The sequence below is a fragment of the Somniosus microcephalus genome, chromosome 7 (genome assembly GCF_052327205.1).
Source record: "Somniosus microcephalus isolate GS21.2 chromosome 7, FLI_Smic_1.0, whole genome shotgun sequence".
Classification (NCBI taxonomy): Eukaryota; Metazoa; Chordata; class Chondrichthyes; order Squaliformes; family Somniosidae; genus Somniosus; species Somniosus microcephalus.
The window spans coordinates 64,651,722-64,675,799 of NC_140993.1; the positions used below are offsets into that span (position 1 = coordinate 64,651,722).

Sequence of the window (24,078 nt, forward strand, 5' to 3'; positions counted from 1 at the left end):
TTGCTTTCCCTCCCCCTCACCACAACCCTACCCTTGTGCCTTTCTCAATTCAGAGACTCAAGAAATTTAACCTGGCCAGGCAGTGGTGCAAGAGTAAGAGGAGAGTAATGAAGGAGAAACAATGTCACTCGATCTGACATTGCAGTAACCAGCTCCGATACTGGCACTGCGCGGACTTTAGAGGGTAGCTTAGAGGCAGGATCTGCACGTGGGGCATCACCGGGCATGAATGGGCTGCAGCCAGGGTAGGGGGAATGGGTAGCGCAGGTGCCAGCTCCCCAGAGGGCAAAGTCGCACATGAATTCTGCTGCACAGGACTCAGATGAGGACTTCGATGGGGCAGCCGACAGATGAACGCTGATGGGTATGCACAATGAAATGTTTGGTGCATTGGCAGGCCTGCCAGAAAGCCTTAATGCAATGTCAAGGAACATGAAGGAGTCCAGCACCAACCTTGCACAGGACTTTGCGCATAGTGTGGAGTCCATCCTTTCCAGCGGGGAAAGGGTAGTCAGATCCATTAGCGCACTTGTGGACCCAACCATCATGTAGCATCTGATAGTCAATGTCTCAGCTCCCATTGCAGCACAAGCAGAAGCCACCCAATGGCTGAGTGCTGCAAAGGAAGCTCAGACTGAAGTCATGCAAGCTCAGCTTGCAGCCTCACAAGCGCAGACTGCTGCTACCATGGCTAGGTTTACCAGTGTTGAAAGGGGCTTGCAGGGTGTCACAGTAGTCCAGCAATCTCCAGCAGATTACTAGGATTGCTGATGCGCCGTCCTGGGGAAGTGGCAGTGGCTCCGTGGAGGACAAACCTGCTGTCCTCTCTCAGGATGACAGCATTCGTCCTCCCGCCACTGCCACTCTGTCAGTGGCCTTGTTGTTGCCTGTCAACCAGCCAGCCCAGACTGCTTCCATTCATGCTGAGGTGGTGCAGTCTGACGCCAGGCCTACCAGGCCCAGAGCTGCTCAAGGTCATCTGCAGTCTCCCCCACTGAAAGTCAGCAGCCTTCCACCAGCCATGCTGCAGCCACTGGGGTAGCACGGCATTGGAGTACTGGGACAGGCAAAGGCAAACTGAAGACAGGCACTAAGGGAAAGGACAAGGGTGATTAGTTGACTTTTGAATGAAATATTGTAATTGTTTAATTCATAAAATTGGTTTGGAATGTTTGTTTTGTGGTGGCTTTTATTTTAGCATTGTGGCCGAGAGAACGCTGTGATGATCAGTAACAGAGGGAAGGTAAGGTGTAGGACTATTGTTGAATGAGGAATTGGGGTTGTGTTCACTGGTACCGCAGTCGGATAATTCGATCATGGACAGCCCGAACAGAAAGGAGTTGCCGCCTCCATTCCGCTTCCTCCTCCTCTTCCTCTTCCTCTGTTACATTACAACAGTGACTTCACTTCAAAAGTACTTCATTGGTTGTAAAGCACTTTGAGACGTCTGGTGGTCATGAAAGGCACTATATAAATGCAAGTCTTTCTTTTTCTTTCTTTGCTCTTCTTCGAAATATTGCCATGGGATCTTTTACGTCCACCTGAGAGAGCAGACAGGGCCTCGGTTTAATGTCTGATCTGAAAGAAGACACCTCCGACAGTGCAGCATTCCCTCAGTACGGCACTGGAATTTCAGCCTAGATTTTTGTGCTCAAGTTTCTGGAGTGGGACTTGAACCCACAACCTTCTGACTCAGATGCAAAAGTGCTACCAACTGATCCACAGTGACATGTGTGCAGTCAATGGCACCATGCACCATGGGGATGCCTGCTATCCTGGTGAAGCTGCATGCTCACTCTGCCTGCTTCCCTTTCTTTCCTTGCATACAGAGCCTCACTCACCTCCCTTATACAGGAGTGGACGGCGAACTGGGAGATGTTACAGATGTCGTTGCTCCAACCTGGAAGGAGCCTGACGCGAAGAAGTTCAAGTCTATGGTCACCTTTACAGCCACTGGCAATGCCGTCCTCACCCTGGACTGAGGCTGCAGGTCTACCTGCAGCAGGTGGCAGATTTCAGTGAGCACCTCCTTAGTAAAACAGAGACGCCGCAGACACTGTTCCTTGCTGAGGTTGAGGTAGGAGAATTGCTCCCTGAAGACCCTGGTGGATATGGCCTCCTACTGAGAGCTCTTTTCCCCCTCCTCCTCCTGCTTCTTCTAGTAGCTTGTCCTGCTATGTGTCACCTCTGCGGTGGTAGGGAGTTAGAGATGGAAGTTGTCAGCATACATGTGGAAGCTGGAGATTATCTTTGCTCTCCAGAATGATCCTGGAGTAGAAGGAAGTTTTGGAAGTGGGGAGTGAGACCCGTTTAATGAAGTCTAGCCAGATCTGGTGATGGATGGCAAAAGCAGCTGTGCACCAGATATGCTCAAGTCTGTGCCCTTTGAGGGATTGAAGATGGGGGCCATGCCAGGAGGAATAATTAGGATGGGAGAGAGTAAAGTTTTCACTGGTGACAAGAGAATCAAAGGTGGAGGTGAGGGGTGGTTAAGCAAATCGACAGCTGCAGAAGTACTGTGTCAAAGGCTGCAGAAGAGGATGAAGACTGATCATTCACTGTGGTCATTAACACAAGGATATAATTTGTGACTGTGGTGAGGGCTGATGCTAAAAACATATGTCTATGCCACGTAATTAATGGAGACAGAAAGCAGCCACAGTTATTTTATCTATGAAAATTACAACGCATCCTGTTTAATTTTTTTTTAAATGTGTTTTACCTTGTTTTTCCTGCATCAACTGTGACTATTTCCTGGACAAGAGGGTGGGCAACAAAAACTAGCATCCGTATAGGGCTTTTGATGTAGCAAAATGTAGAAGCACCACATTTTAGCAGGAAACAACCTCAAACCTGAACAGGAGTAAGGAAGTGGAAAAGATCAGCATGAAAGAGGATTATTGAAGGTGAGGAGAGGTGCAGCATGATGCAGTAGTTCAGGGAGATGGAATTAGGAAGAGAGGAAGAAAGAGGGAGAGATAGAAAGGGACCTGCATACCTTAGAGCATTGGTTTGTGTGTGTGTGGGGGGCTGGGGGGGGGGGGAAGAAAGAGAGAGAAATCAACTAAGATTCCCAATCCTATTGACAATCCATTGACTGCTGGAAAGTTCACATATAGAGGGCAAGCAGTAATCAGGTTTGTCTGTGATGCCTCTTGTGGTCGAATACGCTATTGGCACTCCAAGATCACACAAAAAGGGTGGGCACTTGGATGAAGTACTGAAAGGCTGTTGACACCCATAGAACTGTACTCACAACAATGCCTTCAGGAGAGATGGGGGAGAAATTCAGAAAGAACAATCTGAAGACTGACCATTTGGCCTTCAGTTTGGCCCTTCTTCTCTACAACAACAGCTTGCATTTATATAGCACCTTTAATGTAGCAAAACATCCCAAGGCGCTTAACAAGAGTAGTTTCAATAAAGATTTTTGACACCAAGCCACAGAAGGAGATATCAGGTCTAATGACCAAAAGCTTGGTCAAAGAGGTAGGTTTTAAGGACCGTCTTAAAGGAGAGAGAGGTAGAGAGGCGAAGAGGTTTAGGAGGAAATCCAGAGCTTAGGAATACAGGAACAGGAGTAGGCCATTTAGTCCCTCGTGTCTGTTCCGTCATTCGATGAGAACATGGCTGATCTACGACCTAACTCCATATACCCGCCTTTGGTTAACAAAAACCTATTAATCTCAGATTTAAAATTAACAACCGATCTAGCATCAATTGCCATGTGCGGAAGAGAGTTCCAAACTTCTACCACCATTTGTGTGTAGAAGTATTTCCTAATATCACTCCTGAAAGGTCTGGCTCTAATTTTTAGACTATGCCCCCTAGTCCTAGACCCACCAACCAGCGGAAATAGTTTCTCTCTATCTACCCTACCTGTTCCCCTTAATATCTTGAAAACTTCAATCAAATCACTCCTTAACCATCTAAAATCCAGGGTATACAACCCTAATTTGTGTAATCTCTCCTTGTAATTTAACCCCTGGAGTCTGGGTATCATTCTGATAAACCTACACTGCACCCTCTCCAAGGCCAATACATCCTTCCTAAGGTGTGGTGCCCAGAGCTGCTTACAGTACTCCAGGTATGGTCTAACCAGGGCTTTGTATTGCTGTTGCATAACTTCTACCCCCTTGTATTCCAGTCCTCTAGATATAAAGGCCAGAATTCCAGTAGCCTTTTTGATTATTTTCTGTACCTTTTCATGACAATTTAATGATCTATGTACCTGGACCCCCAAGTCTCTTTGGATCTCCACTGTTTTTACCTTTCACCATTTAGAAAGTACCCTGTTCTATCTTTTTTAGGTCCAAAGTGGATTACCTCACATTTGCCAACATTGAAATCCAATTAGAGTACCTGCCCATTATCCCTACACTCTGTCTCCTGCCGCTCAGCCAATTTCCTAACCAGATCAATAATTTGCCTTCAATTCCATGGGCTTCAACCTTAGTTAACAGTTTCTTATAGAGTTTTACAGCGCAGAAAGAGGCCCTTCGGCCCATCGTGTCTGCGCCGTCCATCAATCCCTGTCCAGTCTAACCCCATTTTCCAGCATTTGGTCCATAGCCTTGTATGCAATGGCATTTCAAGTGCCCATCCAAATGCTTCTTGAATGTTGTGAGGGTTCCTGCCTCTACCACCCTTTCAGGCAGTGAGTTCCAGCTTCCAACCACCCTCTGGGTGAAAAAGTTCCTCCTCAAATCCCCTCTAAATCTCCTGCCCCTTACCCTGAATCTATGCCCCCTTGTTATTGACCCCCCTACTAAGGGGAAAAGTTCCTCTTTATCTACCCTATCTATGCCCCTCATCATTTTGTACACCTCAATCAGGTCCCCCCTCAGCCTCCTTTGCTCCAAGGAAAACAACCCCAGCCTGTTTAGTCTTTCTTCATAGCTGAGGCTCTCCATCCCAGGTAACATCCTGGTGAATCTCCTCTGCACCCTCTCCAAAGCAATCACATCCCTCCTATAGTGAGGCGACCAGAACTGCACACAGTACTCCAGCTGTGGCCTCACCAGCGTTTTGTACAGCTCCATCATAACCTCCCTGCTCTTATATTCTATGCCTCTGCTAATGAAGGCAAGTATCCCATATGCCTTTTTAACCACCTTATCTACCTGTTCCGCTGCCTTCAGGGATCTATGTACATGTACACCTAGGTCCCTCTGACCCTCTGTACTTCCTAGGGTCCTACCACTCATTGTGTATTCCCTTGCCTTATTTGTCCGTCCAAAATGCATCACCTCACACTTTTCAGGGTTAAATTCCATTTGCCACTTTTCCGCCCATCTGACCAACCCGTTAATATCATCCTGTAGCCTGAGGCTTTCCTCCTCGCAATTTACCACCCCACCAATTTTCGTGTCATCCGCGAACTTACTGATCATACCCTTTACATTCTCATCCAAATCATTAATGTAGATCACAAACAGCAAGGGACCCAGCACCGATCCCTGAGGTACCCCACTGGACACAGGCTTCCAGTCACAAAAGCAACCTTCGACCATCACCCTCTGCCTCCTGCCACTCAGCCAGTTTAGGATCCAACGCGCCAAGGCCCCCTGGATCCCATGGGCTCTTACCTTCTTGACCAGTCTCCTATGCGGGACTTTGTCAAAAGCTTTACTGAAGTCCATGTAAACCACATCCACAGCATTTCCCTCATCCACACACCTTGTCACCCCCTCGAAAAATTCAATCAGATTGGTCAGACATGATTTACCCTTGACAAAGCCATGCTGACTATCCCCGATTAATCCTTGCCTCTCCAAGTGGAGACTAATTTTGTCACCCAGAATTTTTTCCAATAATTTCCCTACCACAGATGTTAGGCTCACTGGCCTGTAATTCCCTGGTTTATCCCTGCTACCCTTCTTGAATAATGGTACTACGTTAGCTGTTCTCCAGTCCTCTGGTACATCCCCTGTGGCCAGAGAGGTTCTGAAAATTTGTGTCAGAGCCCCTGCAATCTCCTCCTTTGCCTCACACAACAGCCTGGGATACATCTCGTCCGGGCCTGGGGATTTATCCACTTTTTGGCCTGCTAAAACCGCTAGTACCTCCTCCCTCTCGATGCTAATATGTTCAAGTATGTCACAGTCCCCTTGCCCGACTTCTATGTCTACATCGTCTTTCTCCATAGTGAACACAGAGGCAAAAAATTCATTTAAAACCCCACCTACTTCATCTGGCTCTACACACAGCTTGCCACTTTGGTCCCTAATGGGCCCTACCCTTTCCCTGGTTATCCTCTTGCCCTTAATATACTTATAAAACATCTTAGGATTTTCCTTTATTTTGCTCGCCAGTGTTATTTCATGGCCCCTCCTCGCCCTCCTAATTTCCTTTTTAAGTATGCCCCTGCACCTTTTATACTCCTCTAGGGCTTCCTCCGTCTTTTGTAACTGCCAAAAGCCCCCCTTTTTTCCTAATGCATTTTTGTATATCCCTTGTCATCCAAGGTTCCCTTTGCTTGTTGGTCCCACCCTTGACCTTTACAGGAACATGTTGGTGTTGTACTCTCTCTATTTCCCTTCTGAAAGCCTCCCACTGTTTTGATGTGGATTTTCGTATAAGTAGCTGCTCCCAGTCCACTTTGGCCAGATCCTGCCTTATCTTATTAAAATCGGCCTTCCCCCAATTTAGAACCCTTATTTCCGGGCCGTCTTTGTCTTTTTCCATGACCACCTTAAATCTCACCGAATTATGGTCACTATCGCCAAAATGCTCTCCTACAGACACTTCCACCACCTGCCCGGCTACATTCCCTAGAATTAGGTCCAGTACCGCCCCCTCTCTTGTAGGACCTTCTACATGTTGGCTCAAAAAGCTCTCCTGGATGCACTTTAAGAATTCTGCACCCTCTAAGCCTTTCACACTCTGACTATCCCACTATTATTACCCTATTATTTTCACACTTTTCTGAGATTTGCCTACATATCTGTTCCTCTATCTCCCCCTGACTGTTTGGGGGCCTATAGTACACTCCCAGCAAAGTGCTTGACCCCTTTTTGTTTTTAAGTTCTACCCATATGGCCTCATTAGAGGAACCCGCTAATATATCATCCCTCCTTACAGCAGTAATTGACTCCTTAATTAATATTGCAACACCCCCTCCCCTTTTACACCCCCCTGTCTCGCCTGAAGATTCTATAACGCGGAATATTCAGCTGCCAGTCCTGACCCTCCCTCAACCATGTCTCCGTGATAGCAACAATATCGTACTCCCATGTGTTCAACAACAACTTCAGTTCATCCACCTTATTTGCAAGACTCCTTGCATTAAAATAAATGCCTTCCAGCCCTGCCATATTCCCTTTTGCCTTCACAACTTTGCTCTGCCTTCCCTGCTGACTTGTTTTTTCCTCCGTATTTGGCTGTACATTACCCCCTACTATAGCTCCACTCTGTATCCCATCCCCCTGCCGAGTTAGTTTAAACCCCCCCAGCAGTGCTAGCAAACCTCCCCGCAAGGATATTGGTTCCCCTCTGGTTCAGGTGTAAACCGTCCGACTTGTACAAGTCCCACCTGTCCCAGAAGCAGACCCAGTGATCCAGGAAACTAAAGCCCTCCCTCCTGCACCATCCCTTTAGCCACGCATTCATCTGTTCTATCCTCCCATTCCTATACTCACTAGCACGTGGCACCGGGAGTAATCCAGAGATTACAACCCTTGAGGTCCTGCTCTTTAATCCTTCACCTAGCTCCCTAAATTCTTGCTGCAGGACCTCATCCCTCTTTTTACCTATGTCGTTGGTACCAATGTGGACCACGACCACTGGCTGTTCACCCTCCCCCTCCAGAATGCCCTGCAGCCGCTCAGTGACATCCTTGACCCTGGCACCAGGGAGGGACTCTTATCAAATGCCTTCTGAAAGTCCATATAAATAACATCTATAGACATTCCCCTGTCCACTACTTTAGTCACCTCTTCAAAAAATTCAATCAAATTCGTCAGGCATTACCTTCAAATCCATGCTGGCTCTCTTTGATCAGCTGAAAATTTTCAAGGTGTTCAGTCACCCTATCCTTAATTATAGACTCCCAACAACAGATGTTAGGCTAACTGGTCTATAATTCCCTGGTTTCCCTCCCTCACCATTGTTAAATAACTGAGTGGTATGTGCAATTTTTCCAATCTAAAGGAATGGTTCCTGAATTGAGAGAACTTTGGAAGATTATAGTTAGGGCATCGGCAATGTGCTCACCTACTTCTGTTAAAACCCTGGGATGGAAACCATCTGGTTCTGGGGATTTGTCACTCTTTAGTGCCATTATTTTCTTTTTCACTGTTATCTTAGTTATGTTAATTTTGTTGAGTCCCTGTCTCTGATTCAATATTAGTTTCCTTGGGATTTCCAGCATGCTATCCTCTTCCTCTACTGTAAATATTGGTGCAAAGTAATTATTCAACATGTCCGGCATTTCCTTATCATCTATCGTTTAACCCATTAACAAATTTGCCCAGTTTATAGTGGACAGTCTCTGTCTCATCACATTGAAGTCAGCCTTACCTAAATCTAGAATCTTAGTAGCTGTTTTGCGTTTCTCCTTTTGAAACACTGCGTTGAACTCGTTCATGTTATGATAGCTATTAGATAAATGTTCATGCACCATTAGGCTGTTAACTAAATCTGCCTGATTACTCATTACTACATCTAATATAGCATGCCCCCTTGCTGGTTCCAAAACTCTGCTGCCCTTATCTTAACTCGCACCAACTTGGGGAAAGGCAGTTGAAAGCACGACTGCCAATTGTGGAGCTGTGGTAAACCACTGTTGTTGTTGTTGTTGTTACACACTGTTGTACCTATGCATGCCTCAACATGTCTCGGCTGGCTCCACCCACACAGGCCCAGGTATAAAGGTGATTGACCTGCAGCCCCCTGCCTTCTTGGAACCCAGTCAACCACGAGAGGCATGCTCTGTTCTTTGCTAATAAAAGCCTTTAGTTACTCTCTTAACTCTCAGTCTTTTATGAGTAATTGATAGCGCATCAATTTTATTAGCAAAAACAAAATGTCGACATTTGCTGAACAGCAGGCTGCTGCACCAAACGCTGAGCAACAGGAGCTGCTGCGAGCCCTCAGACCAACATGCCTGGACCTAGACCCGCAAGAAGCGGGTTCGGCTACCAAATTCGCGCATTGGCTGCGTTGCTTCGAGGCCTACCTGCAAGCCTCAACTGTGACCCTGGACGAAAACAAGTTGGAAATCCTGGCCTCAAAGGTGAGCCACCAAGTTTATACAATAATCCAGGACGCGACGACCTACGCGGCGGCTATCGGTCTGCTAAAAGGGCAATACGCACACCCGGTAAATACGGTCTATGCCCGGCACCTCTTAAGATCCCGCAGACAGCAGCCCGGGGAGTCGGTGGAGGCCTTCCTACGGGCACTACGGATACTCGGCCGAGACTGCGATTGCAAAGAAGCATCAGCCACAGCACACACGGAGGGACTGATCTGAGATGCTTTCGTTGTGGGTCTAAGGTCCGACTACTCCCGGCAGAGACTGTTGGAAAAGGGAGAAATGGACCTGAGAAAGGCAGTGTCCCTCGCGCTCTCGCTCGACGCGGCCCACAGGAATATGGACGCCTTCTCCCCTAACCGCTCCGCAACGTGGACGCCACAACCTTGGGTCATGGGACCGCCACCTTCAACTGCTGCTGCGATGTCCAAGGCACAGAAATGTTATTTTTGTGGCCAGGCAAAACACCCCAGAGCACGCTGCCCGGCGAGAAACGCTACCTGCTCCGGCTGCGGGAAGAAAGGACACTACGTCAGCGCCTGCAAAGGTAAAACCGCTAACGCCAGCAGCGCCGCGTGCAAACCGTGGGGGCAGCCATCTTGTCCGCCATCTTGGGCTCCCCCAGCCGCGTGGGGATCGGGACCATGGGCGCCGCCATTTTGTCCGCCATCTCGGACGTCTCCAACTTCAACCACGGGGGACCCGGACTCAACCACCGCCTCATCTGACGACCACATCGACTCGCTCGACCATACGCTGGCCTCCGTGACGCTGGACCAATCTCTCCCTCATCAACTGTCCAGGTCCATGATGGACATTAAGGTAAACGGCTGCGCCACTACCTGCCTTTTTGACAGCGGGAGCACGGAAAGCTTTATCCACCCCGACACGGTGCGCAGTTACTCTCTCCCGGTCCTGCCGACGCGACATCGGATCTCTTTGGCTTCCAAAGCCCAGTCAGCGGACGTCGGTGGCTACTGTGTAGTGACCCTTTCAGTAAGGGGCACAGAATACAAAAATTTTAAACTCCTGGTCCTGCCCCATCTTTGCGCTGCCGTTCTACTGGGGTTGGATTTTCAGTGCAACCTTAAGAGTGTCACATTAGCGTACGACGGACCCCTCCCCCCACTCACAGTCTGCAGCCAGCAGCTTTTAAATCGCCCGCCGCGCACCATTTGCAGCCTCTCCACCCTTAAAGTCCCCCCCCGCTCCTTGTTCGCTAACCTCACCCGCGACTGTAAGCCCATCGCTACCAAAAGCAGGCGTTACAGTGCCGGGGATAGGAGCTTCATTAAATCCGAGGTAGCAAGACTCCTGAAGGAAGGGATTATTGAAAGTAGCACCAGCCCATGGCGAGCACAAGTGGTGGTAGTGAAGACTGGCAAAAAACAGCGCCTAGTTATTGACTACAGCCAGACGATCAATTGCTACACCCAGCTAGATGCATACCCACTCCCCCGCATATCTGACATGGTCAATCAGATAGCACAATACCGGGTGTTCTCGACGATTGATCTGAAGTCGGCATACCACCAGCTCCCCATCAGGGCTGAGGACCGCCAGTACACAGCTTTTGAAGCTGACGGTCGTCTCTACCACTTCCTCAGAGTTCCCTTCGGCGTCACCAACGGGGTTTCAGTCTTCCAACGGGAGATGGACCAGATGGTCGACCAGAACGCGCTCCAGGCCACTTTCCCCTATCTAGACAACGTCACCATCTACGGCCGCGACCAGCAGGACCATGATGTTAATCTAGAAAAATTCCTCCGTACGGCCCAGCGGCTGAACCTAACATACAAGGACAAATGTATGTTTCGTACCAAGCGCCTTGCCATTCTTGGCTGTGTAGTGGAGAACGGAGTCATCGGCCCCGACCCCGACAGGATGTGCCCCCTTATGGAGCTCCCCCTCCCCCACTGCCAAAAAGCACTGAAGAGATGCCTAGGGTTTTTCTCGTACTATGCTCAGTGGGTGCCCAACTATGCGGACAAAGCCAGACCCCTCATCAAGTCCACCTCCTTCCCCCTGACAGCAGAGGCCTGTGCAGCCTTCACTCTCATAAAAGGAGATATTGCGAAGGCCACGATGCACGCAGTGGATGAGTCCATCCCTTTCCAAGTGGAGAGCGACGCATCCGACTTTGCCCTAGCTGCAACCCTTAACCAGGCGGGGAGACCCGTGGCCTTTTTCTCAAGGACCCTCCAGGGCCCCGAGATTCGACACTCCTCTGTCGAAAAGAAGGCCCAGGCCATTGTGGAAGCTGTGCAACATTGGAGGCATTACCTGGCCGGAAAACGATTTACCCTGCTCACTGACCAGCGTTCAGTAGCTTTTATGTTTAATAATAAGCAGAGGGGCAAAATCAAGAACGACAAGATCTTGAGGTGGAGAATCGAACTCTCCACCTACAATTACGATATCTTGTACCGGCCCGGGAAACTCAATGAGCCCCCAGATGCCCTATCACGTGGTACATGCGCCAACGCGCAGGTCGATAGACTGAAGACCCTCCACAATGACCTCTGCCACCCGGGGGTCACCAGGTTTTTTCACTTCATCAAATCCCGTAACCTGCCCTTCTCCATCGAGGAGGTCAGGACCATGACCAGGAACTGCCAAATCTGTGCCGAGTGCAAACCGCATTTTTATAGGCCAGACAGAGCAAGCCTGATCAAAGCCACGCGCCCCTTTGAATGGCTGAGCGTCGATTTTAAAGGGCCCCTCCCCTCCTCTGACCGCAATGTGTACTTCCTCAACATAATTGATGAGTACTCCCGTTTCCCGTTTGCCATCCCTTGCTCAGACATGACCAGTACCACGGTCATTAAATGTCTGAATGACCTCTTCGCCTTGTTCGGTTTCCCTAGCTATATTCATAGCGACAGGGGCTCATCCTTTATGAGCGACGAACTCCGGCAGTACCTGCTCTCGAGAGGTATCGCTACAAGCAGGACCACCAGCTACAACCCCCGGGGGAATGGCCAGGTGGAAAGGGAGAATGCGACGGTCTGGAAGGCAGTCCTTTTAAACTTGAAATCTAAGGGCCTTCTGACCTCTCGCTGGCAGGAAGTCCTCCCTGCGGCGCTCCACTCCATTCGGTCACTGCTCTGTACAGCCACCAATGCTACCCCTCACGAGAGAATGTTCTCCTTCCCCAGGAAGTCCACATCGGGGATCTCGTTACCGACATGGCTGACTTCTCCAGGACCCGTCCTACTGCGGAAGCACGTGAGGTCCCATAAGACGGACCCCCTGGTCGAGAGGGTGAGCCTCCTCCATGCCAACCCTCAGTATGCTTACGTGGTGTACCCGGACGGGCGGGAGGACACAGTCTCCATACGAGACCTCGCACCTTCGGGTGCTCCCGAAACACCCCCCTCACCATCCACCACTACCCACGCCTACCCCCAGTACGCTTACGTAGCGTACCCGGACGGGCGGGAGGACACAGCCCCCACACGAGATCTCGCACCTTTGGGTGCCCCTGAAACACTACCATTGCCATCCACCACTACCCACAACCCAACCCCGCTAGACGGCATGCCGCAGCCCCAGGACCCGTCATTGACCACCCAACCACTCAATGAGACGCCAGACTCAACGTTGGATGCTGCACCATCACCGCCGCCACCACGACGATCAGGACGGCATACAAGGCCACCTGATAGACTTACTTACACGAACCTTTAGTACACTTCACCCCGCCGGACTCAATTTTAAACAAGGGGTGAATGTGGTAAACCACTGTTGTTGTTGTTGTTGTTGTTACACACTGTTGTACCTATGCATGCCTCAACATGTCTCGGCTGGCTCCACCCACACAGGCCCAGGTATAAAGGTGATTGACCTGCAGCCCCCTGCCTTCTTGGAACCCAGTCAACCACGAGAGGCATGCTCTGTTCTTTGCTAATAAAAGCCTTTAGTTACTCTCTTAACTCTCAGTCTTTTATGAGTAATTGATAGCGCACCAGGAGCAATCAAAATTGGGGATATACAAGATGCCAGAACTGGAGGAGTGCAGAGATCCCGAACGCTTGTAGGGCTGGAAGAAGTTAAAGAGATAGAGATAGGCAAGGCCGGCCAGAAGAGCATTGGAATACTCAAGTCTAGAGGTAACAAAGGCTTTCAGCAGCAGATGAGCTGAGGCAGGGTCAGAGTGGGGCGGTGTTACAGAGGTGGAGGCAGACAGTCTTGGTGATGGAGCGGATATGTTATTAACATTTAAACTAATCACTGGAGCACACGAGGCTGCAATATGTATAAGTTCAAACTCAGAAGTGGTTGCTCAGCAGGGAGAATAATCTTACTGGCTGAATTTCTTCAGCCTTATTGGCCTCGGGCATTAAACTTTCTTTTACACAATACTTCATAGCAGCAACGAAGTACTCCAGAGTTACTTAACTGGCATTCTAAAGAAAGCAAAACTTGTGAGCATGAGATAAGTCACTAAGTTATAAAATAATGAATAAATTATCTTAAAACATCTCAGACTCAGCAATGTCTAAAATAAAATATACTCTTAAAAAAAACATCTTTGTAAGATTTAAATTAATTATAGGTGTATTTGGGAGCATTGTAGGTTGTAATTGAAGATAAATAGTAAGTCCTTTCATCAAACCTCTGTATTCAATTGCAGTTCATGATATAATCACAAGTTCATTATTATGATGGACTTTTTTTTTGGGGGGGGGGGGGGGGGAGGGGGGAGGGGAAGAGAACTATTTAAAAAGCTACAACATGTGCCTAATGGCTGATTAGGTAGATGTACTGCATATCTTGACAATGAGACATGTAGAGCAGGACGATTCCAGGTTTGACTTCTGGCCTGTGTAGTTTGTTATCCTGGATTGGTTCATCAAGTGGAAATTGTGCAACTGACCTTAGCATCCCTGGGATAAGGACCGAGATGGGAAGTACTGACGACTACCTGGTGACCTGTTGTGTGTGAATGCCAGATTAGCACTCAGCTGTAGGCTCCGCCATACCCCCCCAAAAAAATCGAAGTAGTCACCCAGGTTCACACATGAAAAACAGCCACGTAACCAAGGAAGCCAAGGGTTGCTGTTACCATGTATTCAGAACCCAGCCCATTATTGCCTTCAGGTCAGGAAGGGAGGAAGAAAAATTGGAGAAGGAAGCACATTTTAAAGTCTTTGATGTCTGAGAACTTCAGTAGGATCAGAGGCAGCTGAGAGAGCAACTTTAATGGAGTTCTATATGTTTTTAATTAAAAACGCATGTTTTCTTCTCTGCCTAACTGAAAAGTATTGGTGGTAGCACCAATGAACTTTCATCTCACATCGCAGTCTCTGACCACACAGAGAGGTAATCACAACAGAGGAAGGATGTCAATTTGCCACTTATGTTGAACAATTAAAAATAGAGGACATTTGTGAAACCCGAAGCCCCCTCTTCTTCTGCCAATTTTCTTTCCAACATCCTGAAAGCTCTCAACTCCTTTACTGGGTATGGATTTAATTGCTGGCAGCCATCCTTCACTTAAGTGGATCATTATTTAGTTGTGAGCTGAGATAGCAGGTGTCGGGAGGGGAATCAACCATAGAGAGAATCACAGCCCAGCCCAATTCTGTCCTCACCTAACATCTGAACAATAGAAACATAGAAAAATAGAAGCAGAAGTAGGCCATTCAGCCCTTCAAGCCTGCTCCGCCATTCAATATGATCATGGCTGATCCTCTGTCTCAATACCATATTCCCGCTCTCTCCCCATACCCCTTGATGCCATATCTAAAAATGTCGACCAGATAAAAAGAGGCAGATATTGAGTTAGTGCAATTGGCAGCTGAGGAGATAGGCATGAGTTTGAGGAGAAAAACAAGGAAAGGGCATTCCAGTTAGAAATGTTGAAATTGGAGGCATCAGAAGAAGGAGTAAAAGCAACGCAGGCAGGCAGGAAGAAGATAGAGAGCCAGATGAACAGTAAATTGCAGGAGGAAATGGACGGATGCTATTCAAGGCTGAAGGAGAAACTGCACCACCGTGTTCTCAAACTGGTAGAGACGCACGCATCAGCAGCAAGTTGAGTAAGTGGGGTCGCAGAACTTGAGGCCGACCATTTTATTCAATCAAATCTTATTCCAAATTTTAAACAAGGAAATAATACTGATAGTTTCATCTGGGCATTCAAATTGTTGGCCAGTTACAAGTGGGACAAAAATGAATTACATGCAAATATCTTTATCACAAATCTGTAATACTCTGGTGTAATTTTCTTTCCATACCGCTCAGGACCACCCTGTGGTTTCCACACTCTTGTAGTTAAGTCTCTTTCTTTCTCTGGCCACAGGCTTTAGTATTTCTTTTGCCACTGAAATGCCCAGAATGCATCGAGAATCCCAGGTGGACATAAAATAATACTTACTGATGTTACGGACTTGACCACATAACCGTTCTTTTGATACTCCCATTTCTGGGTTGAATGATCCACAAGAGAGTCACAGCACAAAATAAAGTTTTCCTGGCTTTACTCGCAAGATAATTACAGATGAAGAAGGGCATTTGGCTTATTTTAATCCATCCATCCATCCAGAGTCTAATGTCCTCCCATGTAAGCATCCAATTGTTTCTTAAATGATTCTAGGGTTCTTGCCTCCACTGCTCTATCTGGAAGTTTATTCAACACGTTTATCATTCTTTGTGTGAAGAAGAATTTCTTGATATCAATCCTAAAATTACCTTTCACTATTTTTAACCAGTGTCTTGCAGTTTAATTTAAAGTACGAATCTGTGTTAGCTTTTTCCTATACCCTTAATAATCTTGTATATCTTTATAAGGTCACCTCTCAGATGCCTCTTTTCCAGGATGAAAAGCCCAAGTCTCTCCAGCATTTCCTTGAAACTCAGACTCCTGACACTGGGAATGAGCTTCGTGGCTCTTCTCTACCCTGTCTCCAGAGCTTGAATATCTGCCATATTTCATGGTGACCAGAACTGGACAGTGTTCAAGGTGCAGTTTGATCAAAGCATAATGCAGTTTCATCAATACCTCCGCTGATTTGAATTCTATTATTTTGGCTATGTAGTTCAACAGTCCATTGGCTTTGTTAATTGCTAATTTGCATTATTTGGACATGTTTAGTGTCGTCTTCTAAGACTCTAAGGTCTCTTTCAACTTCACTCTTAGCTATTTCAACACCGTTCACGGAATATGCCTATCACTTTTCCTTCCTATGGGTAGCACTTTACACTGTCAGCATTCAATTTCATCTTCCATTGCTCTGCCCACTTACATGTCCAACTCATTCTGTAATTTCTGAGCTGGCTCTTCCGATTTCACTCCCTTCCTTATTTGCTATCATTTACAAATGTTTACTACTTTGCATCGAGCTTCTGAATCCAGGTCACGTGTGTAAATTAGAAACCGCAGTGTTTCCAGTACCAAGCCTTGAGGTAAGCCCACTTAAGTCCTATAATGAGTACTCATTGGCCTCGATTTTCAGTGTGCCGTGAGGCGGGCTTTTAGGCGTGCGGGGGGCTAAAATCCCAAATTCGGGGGTCCCGACACCATCCCGCCTCCACGTAAGTTTCACAGGAGGCGGGTACCCGCCCCGCACTGGGACCCGCCGACCCGAGGCGGGAAGGGATTAGTGCCAATTAACTGCCTGTTAACAGGTAGTTAACAGGCAGTTTTTAGCCTAATCCCTATTTTGAGGGGTGTCGTGTGGGACTCCCGATGGCTCCAAACCACGCCAGGTTAGAGCAGGCGGACCGTCGGGTTGAAGGACTTGGAGGGATCGCGATGTTGGTGTTCAGGTGAGTGATGGGTGCATGAGTGCAAAGGTAAGTGTGTTTGGTGAGTCTAAAGTGTGTAAAGAAGTTTAAATTACCTGTACTTACCATAACAGCCTTTCTTCCAATAGGTTTCGGGAGTCCATCACTCAGCCGGCACTGAAAGCAAAATGGCTGCGAGCTGTCAAAAGTGACAGCCTTCAGCTTTCATTGCCGGTGAGAGTTCTAACTGAGTCTGCGTAGAAGGACTCAGGTTAGAAGTCAGACTGTCAGTGTTTGACAGCTTCAAACAGCTGTGAAACACTGATATTTCATCTGTCAAGACGTCTTGACAGATGAAATTTCAGTCTGTGACGTCACCTGTTGCCGGGTGGCCTTTAATTGGCCTGCTGAGCCGGCTGGGCAGGCTCAACAAAGTCAATCAAGGGAAAATCGCGTGGATTGGCCGGACGTCGATGTAGGCGGGACTAAAACCCAAAAGTTGTAGTCCCGCCTCCTTCCCGACTGCTGAATGAAAATCCAGCCCATTATGTCCTACTCTTCAAGCAGTCTCTTATGCATTCCCAAGGTTCATCTTAACACATTAGTACTGCATAGAAGTTAAAGACAAAGGGGGAAAAATTTGGTTGCTTTGCGTCTCCCGTTTGCGCCTAAGAGGGCGCTAACGGGGCATAAAGTAACTCGCGCCCTGGCGCGGCGCTACCAACGCCTCCCATGAAATTCAGCAGGAGGTTAGTGGTGGCGCTAACCGTTAGCACCCCAAAGCGCTGCGCCGCCAGCAATGACGTCATCGCCGTGCGCAGCACCCTGCTCGTGCCCCGGCCGCGATCTTCGGGAGCGCCCCTTGACTTATCGCCGGATGCTATGTCCGACGGGGTTGGGGGGCCTACCTACGGCCGGGGCGGCGCTATTTAAAGGCGAGGTGCCAGGCGCCCATTTTTGTTGCTGGCCACCTGTCAGCATCTGCCTCTGCTGCCGTCCCCGGCCTCCTTACCCACCTCCCCGCGGAGTGCCGGCTGCGCGCCAAGAGCCCGTCACTTCTCGAGTGCTGGGCTCTTTTGCCGGCACTCCCAATCCCCGGGGGCCCAGCTAGGCCCCGGGTCGCGCTGCGCAAGGCCCCTCTCCTTTAAGAAGGGGAGATGGCCTGCAATACTGTGGCGCGACATTCCCTTGCAGCGCCCCAAGAGGGAGGCGGGGTGCTTCCAGTAGCGCCCCGCTTCCCTCTTGGGGCGCTACCACTCAATTTCGGTAGCCGGGGCGCTAATTGTAGCTCCCCGGTGAATTTAGCGCCCCAAAGGGGGCACGACTCAATTTTTCACCCAAAATGCATCTCTCAGAAGCCAAACATATCTTAGACCTTTCCTAACTTTAATTTTTTACAGTTATACAACACATAGTGTATAATTTATATTTATGCCTCTATATTGTGACAATATCATGGAATTTGTCCAATATGTCTTAATGTGATACACTTTTTATGTGACATCTCAGATTACTTCCACCATTATTGACAGACTTGCAACCATTAGTACTTCACTCTAGGGTCAAAATTATTTTTCTGGATGCCACCATTACATGCTTTGCTAAAATGTTAGCAACTTCCCTACAGGAGATGTAATAGTCAAATAACTGAACACTGTAGCACTTACCCAATCTGGTCTATCACTCTGATCAGCGTGTTCTGGATTTGGATCAAGTGGGGGCACAGAGTAATCCTTTACAGGCGTTGTAAACTCCACAGGCCCTGTTCCTGGCAGAGGTAGCTTTAATAAGGGATAACTATGATAAATCAAAAAAAAAACAATAAGTACAAACATCCCAGAAATGTAGTGTAAAATGCTTTTCAATTTTTTCCCCCCATCATCTTTATAATTATTACCAAAAATTAACTGACCAAGTACAGGGGAACCCTGATTAACACATGTTTCTCAGGAAATGCTACAGTAGAAAAAGTATTTCTATTAATTTGCTGGGAAGCCTTAAGTACCACGAAGGCAAGACATCCACAGGGTTGTCAACATAATACTTGACATTTTCCAAAGCCTGACTCCGATGGCACAATCTCAAGACTCCCACTTGTACATTGCATGAGAATCGTAAATGTTGGCAACCCTGCATCTCACTTCAATTTTCTTAGACTGATTAGTGATGTTGAGATGCAGTTACAAAAGCTCTTGCATTTCTGACGTAACAACAGTGGTCCACCTTAAATACTAGCCATTCTTGTGAAGTTACGCTTGACACAGTGAATTATTTTTCAAGTGCAGCGACCAGTGATCTGTTATGTCTAAGGGCATTGTAAAATGCAAAGAATTTTTCCCCCTCTCAGATTCGGACAAACAATAGTATTTTTTCACTTTAGTCAAAACTATACTGCTGAGGTTTCTCTTCATCCACTTTTGCACACACTTAGTATTCAGTATCCACTCCAAAGTCACAACTGTATTATCTACCAAAGATACATTCATTTGGGTACAGATGTGACTCATACTAATAGCAAGCTTGCAATCTACTTAACATTTAAATAAAATTAAAGATATATCCTGTGCTGAAGAACAAGAACAACATATTACTTCTAATTCATGTGGAACAACTTCCTTATGTGATTCATCACCTCAAATCTTTCCACCACCCTCAATGACAGACAAGCAAACAATTGTCCTTCACTCAAATGTCATACAGCTCAAAATGCTCTCGAGAGAGACAACCCAAATTAGGTCAGATCTATGGATCTCAATCCGACATAACTAGGAGTATTGTATGTAGTCTGCAAGGCAACTGAAGCAGAGTGAAGGGTCTGTTGAGAACATGAAAGTGAGAAGATAAATTTAAAACACATTACCCCACAAAAAAAGTTTCTCCTCCTCCTCAATAAAATAACTACTGGACAACAACTTGCATTTATATAGCACTTTAACATAGTAAAATAACCCAAGGCGCTTCACAGGAGATTCATCAAACAAAATTTGGCACAGAGCCACATAAAGAGATATTAGGGCAGATAACCAAATGTTTGGTCAAAGAGGTAGGTTTTAAAGAGCGTCTTAAAGGAGGAGAGAGAGGTATAGAGACGGAGAGTTTTAGGGGGGGAATTCCAGAGCTTAGGTCATCGGCAGCTGAAGGTACGACCGCCAATTGTGGAACGGTTAAAATCAGGGATGTGCAAGAGGCCAGAATTGGAGGAACGCTGAGCTCTTGGAGAGTTTTAGGGCTGGAGGAAGTTACAGAGATAGAGAGGGACGAGGCCATGGAGGGATTTGAAAACAAGAATGAGGATTTTAAAATTGAAGCGTTGTCGGATTGTGAGCCAGCGTAGGTCAGTGAGCACAGGGGTGATGGATGAACGGGACTTGGTGCGAGTTAGGACGGGTCGCACAGTTTTGGATGAGCTCAAGTTTATGTAGGGTGGAAGCTGCGAGACCAGCCAGGAGAGTGTTGGAATAGTCAAGTCTAGAGGTAACAAAAGACATAGATAATGGTTTCAGCAGCAAATGAGCTGAGGTAGGGGTGGAGTCAGACGATGTTACAGAGGTGGAAGTAGGCGGTCTTGGTGATGGAGTGGATACGTGGTGGGAAACTCACCTTAGGGTCAAATACAACACCAAGGATGCAAACTGTCATCCTGGCAGGGAGTGAAAAAGTAACACAGAGGTAGGAAACGTAGCACAATTTGAGCAAGAAAAAACTGAACAGAAGAGAGGACAACAGAAGGCAGGGAAACTGAGAAAGGGAAAACATATGTAGTAATTGTGCAAAGGTAAAATGATAAACATGTTAGGAAAATCAGTGGGAACAGTGTTTGCCCCAAAGTTCCATACAGAAATGCCAGGAGCTTGAGGAACAAATAAGGGACCTGTATATCTATGATAAAGAAGGAAACTGATTTTTTTTTAGGAATCAGAGACTTTGTTTATGGATGTGGACTGAGTGGTAAATGTATGATTATGGATTGTTCCAAAGGGATAGAAGGATAAAAACCTAATAGTAACCGAGATGGACAGCCTGGGTTCAGGTATACATAAGAAGTAGGAGCAGGAGTAGGCCATACGGCCCCTCGGGCCTGCTCCGCCATTCAATAGGATCATGGCTGATCCGAACCTAGACTCACGTCCACTTCCCTGCCCTCGCCCCGTAACCCCTAATTCCCTTATCTGCTAGGAAACTGTCTATCTCCATTTTAAATTTATTTAATGTTGCAGCTTCCACAGCTCTCTGGGGTAGCAAATTCCATAGATTTACTACCCACTGAGTGAAGAAGTTTCTCCTCATCTCAGTTTTGAAAGGGCAGCCCCTTATTCTTAGATTATGCCCCCTAGTTCTAGTCTCATCCATCAGTGGAAACATCCTCCCCTCATCCACCCGATCAAGCCCCCTCACAATCTTATATGTTTCGATAAGATCGCCTCTCATTCTTCTGAACTCCAATGAGTAGAGTCCCAACCTTTCCTCATACGTCAACCCCCTCATCTCCGGAATCAACCGAGTGAACCTTCTCTGAACCGCCTCGAGAGCAAGTATATCTTTTCTTAAATATGGAAACCAAAACTGCACGCAGTATTCCAGGTGTGGCCTCACCAATACCCTGTATAACTGCAGCAAGACTTCCCTGTTTTTATACTCCATCCCCCTAGCAATAAAAGCCAAGATTCCATTGGCCTTCCTGATCACCTGCTGCACCTGCATACTAACTTTTTGTGTTTCATGCACCAGGACCCCCAGATCCCTTTGTACTGTAGCACTTTGCAGTTTCTCTCCATTTAGATAATAACTTGCTCTTTGATTTTTTCTGCCAAAGTGCATAACCTTACACTTTCTGTAAAGCCCGCGCCTCAATAATACAGACTTCGGGAGAACAATTTAACAGGTACTTTACTGAACAAGCGGCAGCTTGAAACTGAAACTACAGAAGCCTGCTAGGGCCTTTTATACAGGGGTGGTCACTGCCGGTACTGCAGTCTAAGACCAGTTATTCCCTTAAAAGGTACATACACAACAATTCCTCCCCTTTTAGATAAACAGTACATAACATTCATTTAACAACTAAATAATAACTAATTACAATTACAATTTTCTCAGTAATATATACATCAACTAAAATAGTCATTTATAAGTTCAGTCTTTGAGGAGGCTTCCTGATCCGGACTGGATAGCGCCTTTCTCGAGTATCCTGTTCTGGCGGTGGAGTCAATTCTGGCTCATTGTCATTGGCTGGTTCGTCAGCTTCCAATACCCCTGCTTCTGAGGTAGACGCAATCTGTACTTCGGGGTGATTACCAGGTGCACATGCTTGTGGTACAGGTTTGGCTTGTTCCTGTGACTCTAGAATCTGGTCAGCATGGCGTCTCACGATGCTCTCTCCAACGTCCACTGTGTACATTAGCGGTCACTGCTGTGTGCATATCGTGCCTGGCTGACATTTTTCTGTTCGGTAGTCGCGGGCCAAGACTGGTTGCCCTATCTTGAAGCTCCTGGTTGGCTTCTCATTTATGTGCTGGAACTGCTTATCCTCAACATCTCGTCTTATGTTTGGTTTGAGCAAATCCAAGCGACATCTTAGTCTCCGGTTAAAAAACAGTACGGCTGGAGTTTGGTTGGTTACTGCATGTGTTGCATTCCGGTAAGCAAACAGGAAGTTATCCACCTTGTGTTGCAGTGGTATGTCGTCATTATACATTGCCTTTATGGCATTTTTAAAGGTCTGAACAAACCTCTCAGCCAATCCATTTGTGGCTGGATGATATGGGGCAGATGTGTAATGTTTCACCCCATTATTCTTCAGGAACCTCCGGAAATCCTCAGACACAAACTGTGGGCCATTGTCAGAACAGATCTGTTCTGGCAACCCATTCCTGGCGAAGATGGTTCTTAGGACTGCAATAGTTTTCTCCGTGGTGGTGGAGGACATTTTAATGACATCTGGCCATTTCGAATGGGCGTCCACAGCAATTAGAAACATTGAGTCCATAAATGGACCAGCGAAATCAATGTGTACCCGTTGCCATGGAGATGAGGGCCACTCCCATGGATGTAGCGGGGCCTGTGGTGGAGCGTTTTGGACCTTCTGGCATCCTGTGCATCTCTTGGTCATATCCTCGATTTCTTTATCGATTCCCGGCCACCACACAAACGCCCTGGCTAGGCTCTTCATTTTTACCCCTCCCAGATGACCCTCGTGAAGCTCACTGAGTACTCTATCTCTCAACTTGGGTGGAATTACCACTCGGGATCCACACATCAAGGTTCCCCGGCACACTGACAGCTGTTCCCTCCTTGGCGAGAATGTTGGCAACAGTGAGTCGCCATATGCTGGCCATCCCTTCACCGTCAAATCATAGACCCGAGAGTGTGTCAGGTCATTTCGGGTTTCCTTCTCAATACTTGCGTTTGTAACAGGCAAACATTCGACTATGGTCGCATGGAATATCTCCACAGGGGCCACTGCAGGTGCTTCTTCCGCCGTAGGTAACGGTAGGCGCGACAGCCCATCAGTGTTTCCATGTTGTTTCGTACCTTTGTACTCTATGCCATACTGATGTGCCCCTAGAAAAAGTGACCATCTTTGCAGCCGTTGCGCCGCCATCACCGGAACGCCCTTCTTTGGGTTAAAAATTGAGACCAGGGGTTGATGATCAGTCAGTAGGGTGAATTTCTGCCCGTGCAGATAGTGATTGAACTTCTTCACCCCCCACACCAGGCTGAGGGCCTCCCTGTCAATCTGGGCGTAGTTACGCTCGGCTGAGGTTAGCGAGTGTGATGCAAAGGTTATTGGCCTCTCTGAGCCGTCACGGAATATGTGTGACAGCACCGCTCCAATGCCGTAAGGTGACGCATCACATACCAACCGAATCGGTAGTGTTGGGTTGTAGTGGGCCAATACTTCTTTTGAAGTGATTTGGCATTTACATTCCTGAAAGGCACGCTTACACTCATCACTCCATTTCCATGTTACACCAGCTTGAAGGAGGGCGTTCAGTGGGTGCAGAATTGTAGATAAATTCGGCAAGAACTTACGGTAGTAGTTCACCAACCCAAGGAACGACCTCAGTTGCGACACATTTTCTGGTGCTGGAGCC

At 47.4% G+C, this 24,078-nt stretch overlaps 1 protein-coding gene across 2 annotated transcripts in view; it reads right to left on the reverse strand.

Annotated features, from left to right (window-relative positions):
• scap (SREBF chaperone) overlaps positions 1 to 24,078 on the reverse strand; it is a 297,372-nt gene that overhangs the window by 134,123 nt on the left and 139,171 nt on the right. For both annotated transcript variants that reach the window (XM_085992515.1, XM_085992516.1), the window contains one exon: positions 18,655 to 18,784. In XM_085992515.1, the coding sequence (XP_085848641.1) occupies positions 18,655 to 18,784 (130 nt within the window). The remainder of the gene's footprint in view (positions 1 to 18,654; positions 18,785 to 24,078) is intronic.